This window comes from Malus sylvestris, chromosome 17 (assembly GCF_916048215.2).
Source record: "Malus sylvestris chromosome 17, drMalSylv7.2, whole genome shotgun sequence".
In the NCBI taxonomy this organism is placed as follows: domain Eukaryota; kingdom Viridiplantae; phylum Streptophyta; class Magnoliopsida; order Rosales; family Rosaceae; genus Malus; species Malus sylvestris.
Window position 1 is genome coordinate 8,863,065 of NC_062276.1, and position 14,327 is coordinate 8,877,391.

The 14,327-nt window shown below is 37.9% G+C and overlaps 2 protein-coding genes across 3 annotated transcripts; both read left to right on the forward strand.

The window, feature by feature from the left end:
• The first annotated feature begins 5,280 nt into the window (after positions 1-5,280).
• LOC126612348 (probable plastidic glucose transporter 1) lies at positions 5,281-9,173 on the forward strand. The gene is made up of 12 exons (XM_050280738.1): positions 5,281-5,541; positions 5,643-5,781; positions 5,873-6,073; positions 6,205-6,304; positions 6,740-6,852; positions 6,988-7,081; positions 7,166-7,322; positions 7,607-7,753; positions 7,837-7,910; positions 8,076-8,164; positions 8,359-8,473; positions 8,677-9,173. The coding sequence occupies exons 1-12, from the start codon at positions 5,298-5,300 to the stop codon at positions 8,872-8,874; spliced, it is 1,671 nt and encodes a 556-aa protein (XP_050136695.1). The 5' UTR covers positions 5,281-5,297; the 3' UTR covers positions 8,875-9,173.
• Positions 9,174-10,092: 919 nt separating this feature from the next.
• On the forward strand, positions 10,093-14,203 carry LOC126612349 (uncharacterized). 2 transcript variants are annotated; one of them, XM_050280740.1, is made up of 10 exons: positions 10,093-10,582; positions 11,009-11,162; positions 11,291-11,465; positions 11,806-11,921; positions 12,091-12,150; positions 12,711-12,849; positions 13,226-13,295; positions 13,412-13,595; positions 13,711-13,776; positions 13,918-14,203. In XM_050280740.1, the coding sequence occupies exons 1-9, from the start codon at positions 10,400-10,402 to the stop codon at positions 13,737-13,739; spliced, it is 1,110 nt and encodes a 369-aa protein (XP_050136697.1). In that variant the 5' UTR covers positions 10,093-10,399; the 3' UTR covers positions 13,740-13,776; positions 13,918-14,203. The 2 variants fall into 2 exon arrangements, with proteins under 2 accessions (XP_050136697.1, XP_050136696.1); XM_050280739.1 differs by having other exon boundaries at positions 10,098-10,582; positions 13,524-13,595.
• Positions 14,204-14,327: the final 124 nt, after the last annotated feature.

Below are 14,327 nucleotides of genomic sequence, written 5' to 3' on the forward strand. Positions count from 1 at the left end.
GTATAATTTTTGGGATGAAATTAGCAGTTTTTAAAGAATTCAGAGACTTATTTTACCAAAAAAATAATTCAGATACCTAATTTTCACTTAGGTGACAATTCAGGGACTAAATTGACAGTTTACTCTATATATTAAAAAAAAATTATATTGTGAAAACCTAATAAAATTTTGGTATTTTTTATAATACTTACATGTATTTAATACAATTATTATTGAATGTTAGATATAATTTATGTGATATGTGTATTTAATACAATTATCATCTGACCATTGAGATGGTAATTAATACAATTATCAATATAAGTATGGTAGTCAAGTCCTAAAACTTTAAACATGTTTCGAAAGGATAGAAAATGTAGATCTTAATTATGATGGATTCCTCAAAAACTTGCTATGTTAAGATGAATTTGGGGTTAACCACATTTTTTGTCACATCCCGGCCCGGGTCCCCACTGTGACAACCCGTCCCAAATTTTATTATTCTATAAATTTTAAAATTTTAATTTACGAGAACACTCTAGAGGTGAGGGTATTGATTTCCGTTGATCACTAGTTCATGACGCGTATGAATTATTATTGTTATTATTTTAAGGGTTGTGGTTGGAAAAAAATAAATAAATAAAAGGAAGGAGGGCTGCCTGATGGCAGCAAATGAGAAGGGGAGAAGATGGGCGTTGCCACCAATCAGGAAAGAAGGGGAAAAAGAGAGGGGACGAATTAGAGGGAGAGACGGGAGGGAAATGAGGAAGGAGAGAAGGAGAGGAACTGGCCGGGTTCCCCTTCGACTCGCGCGACCCGTTTCAAAACCTGGCCACCCCGTGTGATTTTATGATGGTTTTGCACCATTCCTCCGGCGAATTTCAGCCACCCACCATCTAGAAATCAACTCAGCATCATCTCCTCTTCCATATTCAACCATAAACCAACACGAATTGATCATGTTTTCGTGAGATAGCACTGGAGGGGTGCGCGGTGCATGGTGGCGAAATCCATCATTTATGAAATGAATTTCCTCGATCTCCACCACCATTAGACTCCCCTTGAGCCCCTGAACAAAGCCCAACCAGTTATAGCGGCGGCGGAACACCGAGGAGGGAGAATTGAAGCCACCCAAATTCTAGGGTTTTCCGATGGGTTTGATGAAATTAGGGCCCTTCTCGGCTAAATTGGACTTGGCCACAGGTATAAAACTTGCTCTACTCATTGAGATCTTCATTTCTGTGAAATTTGGTAATTTTTGGAAATAATTGGATTTTCTAGCGAGTCGGGACGGCCGACCGCCACCCACGATGGCGTGTGCGGCGACGCGTGGCCAGTGGGCCACCAATGCTATTTTTAGGCTATGTTAAATATCTTGAATTCAGTTTTGATATTTGAATGACGTAGGTTGATCGTCGGAACCTAAATTCTCTACGAAACGTTAATAGGTATTTATGTGAATCGACGATCCAACCGTTGGATCATCACCAAACTTTGTTACATTGTAGTACGTAATATTTGAAGAATGTAGGAACTTACGGATTGAGAATCCGACTTATGGATCTTCCCGAATTGGATTTGTAAGTTAATAAAATAAAACGTTAACCGCTAATCAGTTTTGGAAATTGGCGGAGATCCAACCGTTGGATTGTAATGAAACTTAAGTATTTTGTTCTAGAAGTATTTTTTGTGTCATGAGAAGTTACGGATTGGAAATCCAAGAAGTGGATCTTTCGGATTGAGTTTTACAGGATTGTGGACCCAACCATCGATCTTCGATCGACGGTTGACACTTAGTCAATGGATCTCAAATTTTTCTTGAAGGTCGTTGAGGATATGTTTTATGTAAATTATGTACTCTATTGGTAAAAACTTTGAGACATGATTTGATAATTGGCCACAGGCGACGATAGTTCATGATGTCTTGATATTCATGTGAAGAAGTCGTAGCACGGACCTGAGGTGAGTAGGCCTTTTCTCTTCTATCATATATATATATATATATATATAAGATTGACACAAACGTTTATGAATTGATTATTGCATATAACTACTGTGAATGCTTTGAAGTACTAATGTGAACTACGAATGGCTTGATCCTTGTTTAGGGTACGTAGGCAGTCTAACGAGACATTAGATGCAGCCATACAATAATTGAGACAATGGCCTTGTTTAGGGAATTGAGCAGTGTGAGAGATATTGGTGGAAAATATGAGATTTAACCTTATGATTTGGTGGTTAAATGTTGGTCATAAATCAATGTGTAAAGGATCAAGAATTTGAAGTAAGGAAGTGTAAGTAATGATAATTAATTAAACTAGTGTCTAGTTGGGTTGGTCACCGATAATTATTCCCAAAATAAATAATTCGGGAGTAGAGCGTTACAGCTTATGCATTTTTATGCCACATTATATATATGTATGTATGTATGTATATAATTCGAAATGCTATAACGTGGTTGAGTATCATATTTCATCATGGTTTATCTATATGTATATTACCTGCACCCAATTATTATGAATGCTTTGAAGTGCAAAGGTGAACACAAGATACTCAGGTAAGTTCAGGTGAGTTTATGGTATTAGCTGAAATGAAGGGGCTATGGTATGACTACATGTATGTTTAGGCAACTCCGACCTTGTCGTATAGGTTGCAATGATAGGCAACTCCGACGCTGTTGTACTGGTTGCCCATGAATCATATATGTTACAATAGATACAGTTAGAACTCATAAACATGCACTCTGGTGTTAGTGCTTCCGCCCGTGGCCATGGCACAGTCCTTCACGTGATGTTCACCTCCCTCACCTTACGCTCACTTTGGATCCAAGGTAGGTGCACAGTCCTGTCGTATAGACCACTATAGGTGGTTCCGACTTGTAGGTGACCCACGATTATTCGCACAGTCTTCATGTGATCATAGCACTTGAGCGTATTTATTTACACTCAATCCTATCGTACATACCATTTTAGGTGGTTCCGACTTGTGTGCAGGTATACTTATTGAATTATGGATAAGTCGTACAGGTCATTAGAGGTGACTCCAACTTATGAGCTAGTATATGTGATGAAATATGTGATAAGCTAGCATATGTGATGAAATATGTGATGAGCTAGCATATGTGATGAGATATGTGAGCTAGCATATGTGATGAGATATGTGATAAGCTAGCATATGTGATGAGATATGTGACAAGCTAGCATATGTGATGAAATATGTGATAAGCTAGCATATGTGATCAAATATGTGATGAACTAGCATATGTGATAAGATATGGGTAAGTCGTACAAGTCACCATAGGTGACTCTGACTTGCGTGCTAGTATGGGTTATTAATCACATGATTATTGATATTGCTGAAGAGATGTTGTGTTGTGGTATATTTATGATTTTTCTGGAAACTATACATGTGTTGTAGCGAAGGGTTATAATGTTTTATATGGTTTCTATTAAAATTTCATTTTCAGGACCATTCACCCTTGTTTTGTCTTCACCCTCCAGGTTTTAATTGCTCAGCTTTCTTATCATCGAAGATTCGTGGCGATTCTTAGTATTGGAGATTATTTCGAGGGTACGATTCTTAATTCACTCTACTGTACTTACTTATGCTCTAACGTCACGTGTGAAAATTTCCGCTCACCAACGCATTCTGGTATTTAGGCACTCTTAGGTTTAAATTTATTCACATTTTTCCACATCATCATACTTTATGGCTTCGTCACCCTTCATGTGTCGGCCAGCACAGCTCGATTAGGAGTCCTAGTAGACATCCCGGGCTTGACTTCACCATAGCACGATATTGTCCGCTTTGGGCCCCGACCACGTCCTCACGGTTTTGTTTCTGGGAACTCACACGAGAACTTCCTAGTGGGTCACCCATCATGGGATTGCTCTCGTGCGAACTCACTTAACTTCAGAGTTACGATGGAACTCGAAGCCAGTGAACTCCCAAAAGGCCTCATGCTAGGTAAAGATGAGAATATACATATAAGGCTTATAGGATCCATTCCACTGGACGATGTGGGATGTTACATTTTTACACCATTAAGGTTTAAAGTGATCTTCAAAATGGGCCACAAGGTTTTGATTTCTCACATTGTACTCTAAAGTTTTGTAATTATATCACTTTACACATTTTGCTTATACAGCTAATTCTCCATTAAATTGATGATTTTTCAGCCAATTTAGTACAAATGTGACTTACATGTCAATCCAATTACGGATTCTATGCTCACTATGTCATAATTTAATGAAGACTCAAATAATTCGTTAGGTAAAATGCATAACTTGCTACAGTTTTAAAACCTTAAGGTGTAATGTGAAATAGTTAAAATCTCACGGCCCAATTTGAAAACACTCCAAACTTAAAGGGCGTGAAATGTAGTTACTCCCAAATATTGATATATCTGTGAGATTGAAGTAGATTCAAGATTTGATACAGATTTAATACCAAGCTGGTGAGTTTCCTTGACTGTGGCTATGGGTATGGTGAAATTCCCTATAGCCTTTCCGGGCCCAAAATGAGTAAATAACTGTAACTTGCCACCAGTTGTCCATTTAAAAAAAAAAAAAAAAAAAAAAAGAAGAAGAAGAAGAAGATTTGATACAGATTCTTAAAAGGAGATCTGTTTCTTGTAACATTTGATAAGTCGATCGGGATAGTTAGCATTTAATGAAGCAAATTTCATATATTTCGAGAAAAAAGATGGTTGAAGATGACTTAGCTTTCGACGTTAACATGATCACAATTGTATATAATTTAATAAGTTCCTTTTGTGAATATTTTATTGGTAAAAATTTGATTTGTATGGTCTAGATGTTCCTGAAGATCCTCGTTATAATCTCCTTTTATTGTTATCAAATGAGAATGACATAATGGTGATGATGTCAAACATCCGCGATTAATATTATTACAAAAGGAAGCGGGAATTTGACATCAGCATGAGATGATAATGAATTTTTCATCCACGTAACTTCTGCATTTTACAACCAATCACTTTACGCCTTATTTAGTTACAAATCCACTTTACCAAGTTACCAGACTCAGATGAACCCTAACGTAGTTTGGTCCGTTGATATGATATCTAGCTGCTGTTGGGTTAATACTTTTGGTCCAGATGATCACATCGACCCAAGTTAGGACTCCGGCCCAAATTGGGCTGGGGATCCAATTGGAAGACTACACGAAACACAAAATGCGATAGGGTCCGCCACGTGTTCCATTCCTTTGTGGGTCCCGGTCCCGCCCCTTGTCCGCTTGAGAATCACGTGCTGATCACGTGATACTGAAAATATCTGGATGATCACGCTCCTCCAGAAATGAACTTCGTCTCACTCTCTGCTTACCTTGATCCGATGTGGTTGGCTACTACCGTACATCACCAGCCGGTCCGTCCGGTTCCGACGATCTCCACCGCGGGTCCGAACCCGAAAGTCGTGTATCCCTGTCTTCCGAAACCGAAACCGTTTCGGTTCGGACCCGTCGGCGTCCGGCTCCGCCTTAACAAGTACAAAGTTTTGGCGGAAAAGAAGCAGCTCGCCGAGTTAGGGACTCAGAATTCAGGTCTTCGATTCTCACTTTATACAGTTCGAATTATACTAATCCGAATATTAAACTGTAATTATTGTAATTTTATTTAGTAATTATATAAATTTATTTTGCAGATAGTGAGAAATTAGATGTAGGAGAAGAGAAAGTTGTAGAAGAAGAGGAAGTTGAAGGTTTGGATTTGGGATGGTTAGCTGCTTTTCCGCACGTGTTTATAGCTTCCATGTCGAATTTTCTGTTCGGTTATCACATTGGGTCAGTCTCTGAGTCTCTGTAACTTGCAATTGTAGTTAAAGTGTCAATCTTTTTTGTTAGTTATGAGTTGGGTGGGCTTGTTTTTGTGCAGGGTGATGAATGGTCCGATTGTTTCGATTGCCCGAGAACTCGGTTTCGAAGGGAATTCGATTCTGGAGGGACTTGTAGTTAGCATTTTCATTGTTGGTGCATTTCTTGGAAGCCTATGCTGCGGCACAATTGTTGATAAACTTGGTTGTAGAAGGACTTTTCAGATTGCCACTATTCCTCTCATTCTTGGTGCATTGATAAGGTAATTCAAGTTGATATTCGAGTTTTGAGATGCCGTATTCGACGTTGTGTCCATGTTGGTATCGGCATTTGTATCGTGCTAGTGTGCATTTTAAAACTTTTTGATGATTGGTTCATTTCGTTTCGTGACAGTGCACAAGCTCATTCCTTGGATGAAGTGACTTTTGGAAGGTTTCTTGTTGGCCTTGGCATTGGTGTTGACACTGTTCTTGTACCAATCTATATCTCAGAGGTAATTCTTCGTATTGGTTTAGTTGTGTTTGCATATTTTGTTCACGCAAATTTTCCAAGATGATGATACTATGTAGTTGAAATCCATGTTTCAGCGATAGTAAATGCTCCATTTCTATGGACCATCAAGAGTTTGGGTGAAATTGAAACTCATGAAAGTTGACCAAACTGCTTCGTTCTAATAAATCACCACTACTAGCATAGACTTTTCTGGACCTTATTTAAGTTCTCATTGAGCTTTAACACCAAGGTACACAATACAGCCGTAAATTAGTCCTTGCTAGAAAGTTATAAAAAGTTTCTTAATGGGTTTGACACATGCCCCGTTCTTGTTTAGAAGATTGAAGGTTATACTCGATAATACTTCTTCTCTGCATCACATGCATTGCATATCTGGAATGAAGTTCACTCATCTATCCTACCATATACCTTGCAGATTGCTCCAACAAAATATAGGGGTTCATTGGGAACCTTGTGTCAAATAGGAACGTGCCTTGGGATTATTTCATCACTGTTTCTTGGAATTCCCTCTGAAAATGATCCGCACTGGTGAGGTTCGGTTTATGCAGGGATTTTTGAAGAACTACTTTTAGCTTTTACAATGACTGGACCATTTAATGCTATCAAGAATATTTTAATATCTGAGCCTATATATTAAAATGTTTTGGCGTATCCGGTTTTTAGGTGGAGGACGATGCTTTATATTGCAAGTGTCCCTGGTTTTGTCCTCGCTCTTGGAATGCAGTTTGCTGTAGATAGCCCCCGTTGGCTATGCAAGGCAAGACTCTCTCTCTTATTGTAGAAGTATGGAATTTATTTTCAGGTGTGTTGTTCCTCAAGCTTTAATATGTTGTTTGTGCAGGTAGGGAGACTGGACAATGCTAAAGAAGTTATCAAAAATGTTTGGGGAGCATCTGAAGTTGAAAAGGCGATTGAAGAATTTCAGTCAGTTATCAAGAATGATGGTAGTGATTTGGACAGCAGCTGGTTTGAACTTTTGAAGGAGCCAAACTCAAGAGGTTGTATCAAGGTGGCGGACTTAGGATGTCAGCATTAACGGCATCTTTGTGTCGAACATCGTATAAAACTTGCGGCACTTGCATTTAGCATCACCTTCTGTACATGATAAAAAATGGCCTTTTCTTAATTAGAGGGTGATTGGTAAATATAAGAAGTTTTATGTTTGGAAACTCCTTTGATTTGTACATGCAATATTTTTCTCTGAATTATATGCTGGCTTTCAAATCATTCCTTTCAAACTGTAGAAATCCTCACTTATCGACAAATTTTTGCATGGTTGCAGTTGCATTCATTGGAGGCGCCCTTTTTGTACTTCAACAGTTTGCAGGCATAAACGGAGTTCTTTACTTTTCATCATTGACTTTCAAAGATGTTGGAATCACAAGTAGCGCTTTGGCAAGTTTGTTGATCGGAGTTACGAACTTTGCAGGTTTGAGATAGGCTCTACGTATTTGTAGAATGATGGTTGTTTCTTGAAGAACCTCTCACCCACATCAATTGTGGTCATGGCAGGGGCACTTTGTGCTTTGTACTTGATTGATAAGCAGGGAAGGCAGAAGCTTTTGATTGGAAGTTACTTGGGAATGGTGAGCTGTATTTGGAATTAATGCTTGGAGACGATTAGAAAGTTACCATGCATATAGTCCTTAACATTAATAGGAGGGCGATTCTGTGTTTCATGAGTTGGAAATGCAAACACGGAATCATATTAGCAAACCCATGACTAAGTAAGAAATTCTGTGTCTGTGCAGGCACTTTCGATGTTTCTTGTGGTCTATGCCATCAGTTTTCCGTTAGATGAGCAACTAAGTCACAACTTATCGATACTTGGAACAGTCATGTAAGTATGCAGTTTGTATGATTCCACACATAATAGTTTCCATAAACCAGTAGTCAGGTACATTTAACTCATCAAAATACTATGAAGAGTTCATTTGCTGATGTCCGCCTCCTCTGTTTATGCTTTCGGATAGGCACATTTTGTGCTCTTAAGAGAACTCTACTTTTTTTTTTTCTCGTCGCACAATTTTGTAGGTACATATTCACCTTTGCAATAGGAGCTGGCCCAGTGACAGGCCTTATCATACCAGAACTTAGCAGCAACAGGTCACGCGGGAAGATTATGGGATTCAGCTTTTCTGCGCATTGGGTGAGCCCTTGAATTTTGTTCCTTGGTTAATATTTAAAATAAATGTCCTGTTTTTTCTTTTTGTTCTATGATTTATTAATGTGTTCTCACGGTTAAGAGCGCCAGGTTATTTCCCTACTTTTCCAAATCATGTTTTGCATTTGGTCCTCCTTTAAATGTTTACTTTTTTTCTTCTTCTAATTCATGCTAAATTTGTGATTCAGGTTTGCAACTTTTTGGTGGGTCTGTTTTTCCTCGACTTAGTGGAGAAACTCGGCGTTGCTCCAGTTTATGGTACCTTCGGTGGAGTCTCCTTGTTGACAGCAATTTTTGCAAACTACTTTATCGTTGAAACTAAAGGCCGCTCCCTTGAGGAAATAGAAATGTCACTAACCTCCGATTTCAGGGCTAGAGACAAGTGAGAGATCGAAGATCACGTTGAAGTTTCCACGATGGAGTTTTTCAGGCGGTAACTCTTGATGTTTCAGTCTCCAATCTCCGGGCAAGGTGTGTAGGATTCTAGGATCTGATATTGTACATCACACTACACATACATGCTGTTAAAGCTGGCCATTTTACTCGATTTCATACTAGTTCGGTTCCCGCTAATTTCTGTATGGCGAATACTTAGTACGCGTCAAATTATTCAGTCGAATATTTCGGTTTGGTGTTGATTGGAAGTCAATTTTCATGGTTTACACATTGACATTTTTGAACTGAATGTGATATGTGCATATACCTAATATGGCTATATCGCTTCCACAGACCACCAGTAACCCTGAGAAAGTGAAAGAGTCATTGTCTTATTCTTATATATGGTCTCCAAACCAGGAAGATACCACATCTCATTGAGTTAGAGCTTGTTTGAAAATGTTTTTAAAATGATTGAAAGCGTTTTTGGTGAAAATATTTTTGAAACCAATCCTTAGTAAGATGCAAGCGAGTCCCCAAAAAGTATATAAAGTTTTTCATCCAAGAAGCACCAGATATTTGCTTATTGCATGAAGCATTTTAAGCGCTTTTAAAATCCAAAAGTATTTTCACTAAAAATACTTTTAATCATTTTAAAAGTACTTCTAAACAAGTTATTTTAATGTGGAATTGATATTGGAAAATATCTTGAGTTCGAATTCTTACTCATTCCATGACAGGAGAATAAGTTTACCGAAAAGCATTTAAGTTTGTTCACGACCGAGTCAGTATACAATTGTGAATTATGATTGTAATTTAGGAGATTTGTTATTGTGCTGGGAACATGAATTTAGTACTACCATAATATAAGTGGTCAATTTTTTTTTTTTAAGTATCGAATCGCTTATATATTTAGTGTATCGGATCGTGTTCATGTCACACTCTCTGTTATTTACTCATCTCTTTAAACTCAAGTTCGAGTTCCTAATTTAAAATAATGGCTTAATTAGATTAATAATCCTCATGGTGATATAACAGTTAGAAGATAGTTCGTGGGTTAAAAAAAAAAAAAAAAATTTAAGCCTCTGTAATGAATTTTGTTAGAATTTATGTTCAAATTAAAAATTCCGTTTTCACCAATATTAAATTTGAGATTAGCCTTTATAAACACGATATTGACCTAAAAAGAATCTTTCTAAAAAGGATGCTCTAATTATTTAATTTTTTAAAAAGGAAAAAAAAAGAAAAAGAAAAAAGGCCGATGGCGGGCGATGCCCGGGAAAATTCCAACTGTCGATCACGTCCAAGTCAGCGTGAGAGTTCAGCTCCCCCACTGGGCCCACTCCGGTCGTGCCACGTGTACGTTGGGACCAACTTGACCGTTTACGCGTCGCTTTCCAACGAACGAACGCACACTGCATTAGACTTTAGCATTCGGCATTTCTTCTTATTCTGCGTCCGGCCGAGATTGGAGTTTCTTCGCCACGGAAGCCGCCAAATTTTTCTAGGGTTTCTGGAGATTTCGGGCGCAAGCGAATGTCGTCGTCGGCGGAGACCAGTGACGGAGAGCACGAGGTGGAGCTGATCGTGCACGACGCATCACCATCGGGGGATGACGGTGGCGCGGCCGTCGCTGACGAGATTGCCCCGCTCTTGACGCAGCCGGAGAAGGCCAAAATCAATATTTTCACCCTCTCTTATCCTCGAAAAACATCTAAGGTACGATTCCCTCACTTTAATTTATTCCAAAATTTCTTCTTTTTTTTTTTTAAATTTCAAATTTTGATGATTAGGATGATTTTGAATTGTATACGGATGTTAACATTTCTAGGGTTTCAATATCTTTCCCTGTTTGGTTGCTCTGAAAATTGAGGAAGTGAAACTATGATATACTTAAAATTTGAAATTTTGCACTTTTAGTTTTCTAGTACTCCAAATCCAAAAGCAGTGAAAATTTGAAAATGCTGGTGATCGTTATGTAGTTTAATGCCTCAGTGATTGAGAGCGATTGATCGGTTTTGGTTCCGTCTTAATAATCTAATGATTGTGTTGTCATTTTGGAGGGAAAGTACAGTAATATTAAATTCTGCAATGGTGGTTTTTGGTTGATTTGATTGATAGTTGATATTGTGTATCTGTGTACAGGATACAGTACGGAAAGCACTTGAAACGGAGACGTCCGCAGTAGCTCAATTTGTTTTGTGGGTATGGAGTGGATCGAGATACTCTGGTCTAATGTGTATGGCCATCTCATCTACCATCTACTTTGTCATGGAAGTTTTTGCAGATGTTTTTTCTGGTTAGTAAGTTCTGCATTCTATTCATCACTGAATTGCAAGTCGCAACATTTTTTCGCTGTATGTCTCCTCTCTCTTTCACTTGTCTTCCTTTTCGTTTATATTTTATATATCTGTTTTATCATGGCAGTTCAGTCCATTCCTTTGCTTGAGGCTGCATTTACAAGGTGTACGATTATCTTGGTATTGTCATTTGTGTGGCTGAGAAAGTGTGGACAGCCAATATCTGGGCTGGCAAATGTAAAAAATCTTTTGATTTCCAGAGCCCTTACTGGATATCTCTCACTGATGTGTTTCATTTATTGGTATGTCACCTTGTGTGTTTTTTTTATGTTTCTTTGGTAGGATTATTTACTCACTCATTGATGTCAATGTATTCATGGCATGATACCTGCCTCGTTGACATTAACAGTTTCCATGCTGCATTCTGCCCGAGTGAAAATGGCATGTTCTTTACCCATATAAATGTACACATATTTGGCTAACTTGTATTTTAAGTTTGTTATCTGTGAGATGTTATTCTTGTCCACTACAGTATGTTTGAAATTCTTTTTAGGCAGCTTGTGAGCTCTGCCCTTTACAACTTGATTCGTGATGGGAAAACACCGCATAAATAACCAGAAGTTGGCTCATTTTTCATTTCAGCATTCAAAGGCTACCTTTGCCTCAGGCTATTGTTTTGAGCTTCACAACTCCAATAATGGCTTCGGTTGTGGCAAGAATCATTCTACATGAGAAGTATAAAATTTCAGATGTTGGAGGTATGTAGTAAATAATGTTTATAATCATTGCCTTTCACTCTAGTTTGGAGATAATGTTGCATATATATGTTTTTTTTCATGTGAAGATTTTAGCTTCTAGAAAAGTTCCTTAGACTACCTTTTGATAGTCAGGGAGTGATGTCTTTGTCAATTGTCATTCATTTTCCAGGTCTTGCATGCAGTTTCTTTGGTGTGCTCTTCATTTATCGACAAATGCTGACCGCACAAGGTACAAAAATGGGTTAATATAATCTTATATTATACACTGGATGTGGATGCTTTCATATGTAGTAACAGTTTAATAACTCTTCTGTCTGTCTAAAGGTAAAGAAAAAAATTTTGGGTGTATCACACGGATGTATATGCTGTTGCCCAGCTTATCATGTCTCTTCACTTTTCTGCAAGAAAACTACTCTGATATAGTAGTCCACCAAGGGCATATATAATTTCTTATACATGAGGAAGAAAGTGTGTGTGAGTTTTGTTTCTCAATCCTCCTATATTTTGACAAAAAAAGTTTAAGCTCATATGTGTGATCAAGAGATTTTAATGCATGTCTTTAGATGAATGTTTGTATAAGAAATGGTCATGTAAAAGCCTCTAGTACAACAACTATATTGGTTACTTACATTTCTTCAGTTATGGCCCCTGCTCACAGCATAATGTTACAAAATCTAATCAAATGGGCTTTTTGTATACAGTAATGTAAATTTTTGGTGTTTCCTCCTATTGCTCTCAGTCTTCCTTGCATTGTGGAATACTAACTTTTGAATTATGCATGAGAATTAGATAAAAATGGAGGAGAGAATACAAGTGTAAGGGGAAGCAGCTATATCTTTGCAGTCTTGGCCGGTTTACTTTCGTCCATAACTGGTGGAATCAGCTACTGCCTTACAAAGGCTGGATCAAAGGCATCTGATCAGCCACTGTAAGTATTCTCTGCATTTATCTATTATCCTTCACTTGATTAATTATTCAAACTTCATGAAATTATGAAATGGTTGGTAATGTGCTCTCTTTTATCTGCCAAACTATTGACACTGGCCATACTGATACTGTCCCATTGTGTTCAAGACCCTTTATGTAGCTTGATTCACTTTTCAGTTCCTGATGGTTTTATACAAAGAGGATAGCCTTTAATGAAGATGTTTATAACTGTTTAGGTTCCATGTTGTTACGTTGCATCGCTAAAATGAAGATAATAGTATAATCCAGTGGGAGAAAAACATTTCATTGCATCCGGGAGCTATATAGAAGTTTTGTGAGATAAAATTACCTAGATGAATACTCTGTTCAATTTTCAGGTTGACAGTCTTTTCATTTGGTTTACTCGCGAGTCCTGCTTCAGCAGCAATTTGTTTGTTTACCCTTGAGGTAAGGTTGATGTCATGGTTGCTGTACTGTTCTTTCTTTTTTTCATCATTTCAATTCTACCACACTCCATGTTAAATGCATCACTTATCACTGATAGTCTAGCAACTTAAACCTAGGAGTTCATCACGGCCCGGGAGTCATATGTAGCTTCAGTGCTTTCAGGTTATTGCTTTTACATGTTATGTACATTTTGGGTTGTGCTAAATATTTATCCTTTCCTTTTTTCAGGATTTTGTTTTCCCAGATTTGCATTCCTTTTCAGTTATGATTCTACTTGGTGTTCTGGCCTTTTTTGCAGAGGTGCTGTTTTGAACTCTCTTTTTACCCGTTGTGCTGCTCTGGTTAATGGAATTCTATTTATCCGATAATGCTCCAGCAGTTGTGGACTTGTGTGAACTTTTGTGCTCGATTTCAGGTATTCTTGGCACGCGGATTGCAGCTTGAGAAAACCGGCAAAGTTGCAAATGTTATATACATGGAGGTACGTTCCCTGTTTGAATGTAATTACCACTCGCATGATTTGATTACTAATTGAGAAATCATTGAAAGTGTGAAGAAATTTTGGTTCAACCACCCCCGACGATTCATTCACGCAATGCAGTCTTGTTTTGCTTTGTTTCAGGCTGCCCTGTCACAGTTATGGGGCATTGGTTCATCAAGGATAGCTCCATCCTTTGGTCGAATTATCGGATGTCTGCTTATTTTCATTTCTGTCAGTTGCACCATGTATTTTGGACCCGATAAAGATACGGAATGACGGGTCTTCCTATTCATTCTTAAACTGTACGCCTGACACCCATTTGTTCGCTTAAATAGTTAAGCACAAGTTAGCAAAAGCAAATATCTTCATTTGCAACTCATTGACACAATTAAATCACGTCAATATTTTATATCATCATTATTTTTTATCTTATTATCTTTATAAAAAATTTAATATAAAATATTAACTTGACTTAAGAGTATATGGGACTGGAGGGGCAAAGAGGCCGGGTCCCTAAAAAACTTCTTACCAAACGATTTTTCTACAAGGGT

Coding starts and splice junctions, on each gene's coding strand:
- LOC126612348 (XM_050280738.1), top strand. CDS start 5,298: ATGAACTTCGTCTCACTCTCTGCTTACCTTGATCCGATGTGGTTGGCT. Junction 5,542..5,642: donor GTTAGGGACTCAGAATTCAG/GTCTTCGATTCT, acceptor TTTATTTTGCAG/ATAGTGAGAAATTAGATGTA. Junction 7,911..8,075: donor TTGGAAGTTACTTGGGAATG/GTGAGCTGTATT, acceptor GTGTCTGTGCAG/GCACTTTCGATGTTTCTTGT.
- LOC126612349 (XM_050280739.1), top strand. CDS start 10,400: ATGTCGTCGTCGGCGGAGACCAGTGACGGAGAGCACGAGGTGGAGCTG. Junction 11,163..11,290: donor TTTTGCAGATGTTTTTTCTG/GTTAGTAAGTTC, acceptor TTATCATGGCAG/TTCAGTCCATTCCTTTGCTT. Junction 13,296..13,523: donor TTTGTTTGTTTACCCTTGAG/GTAAGGTTGATG, acceptor TCCTTTTTTCAG/GATTTTGTTTTCCCAGATTT.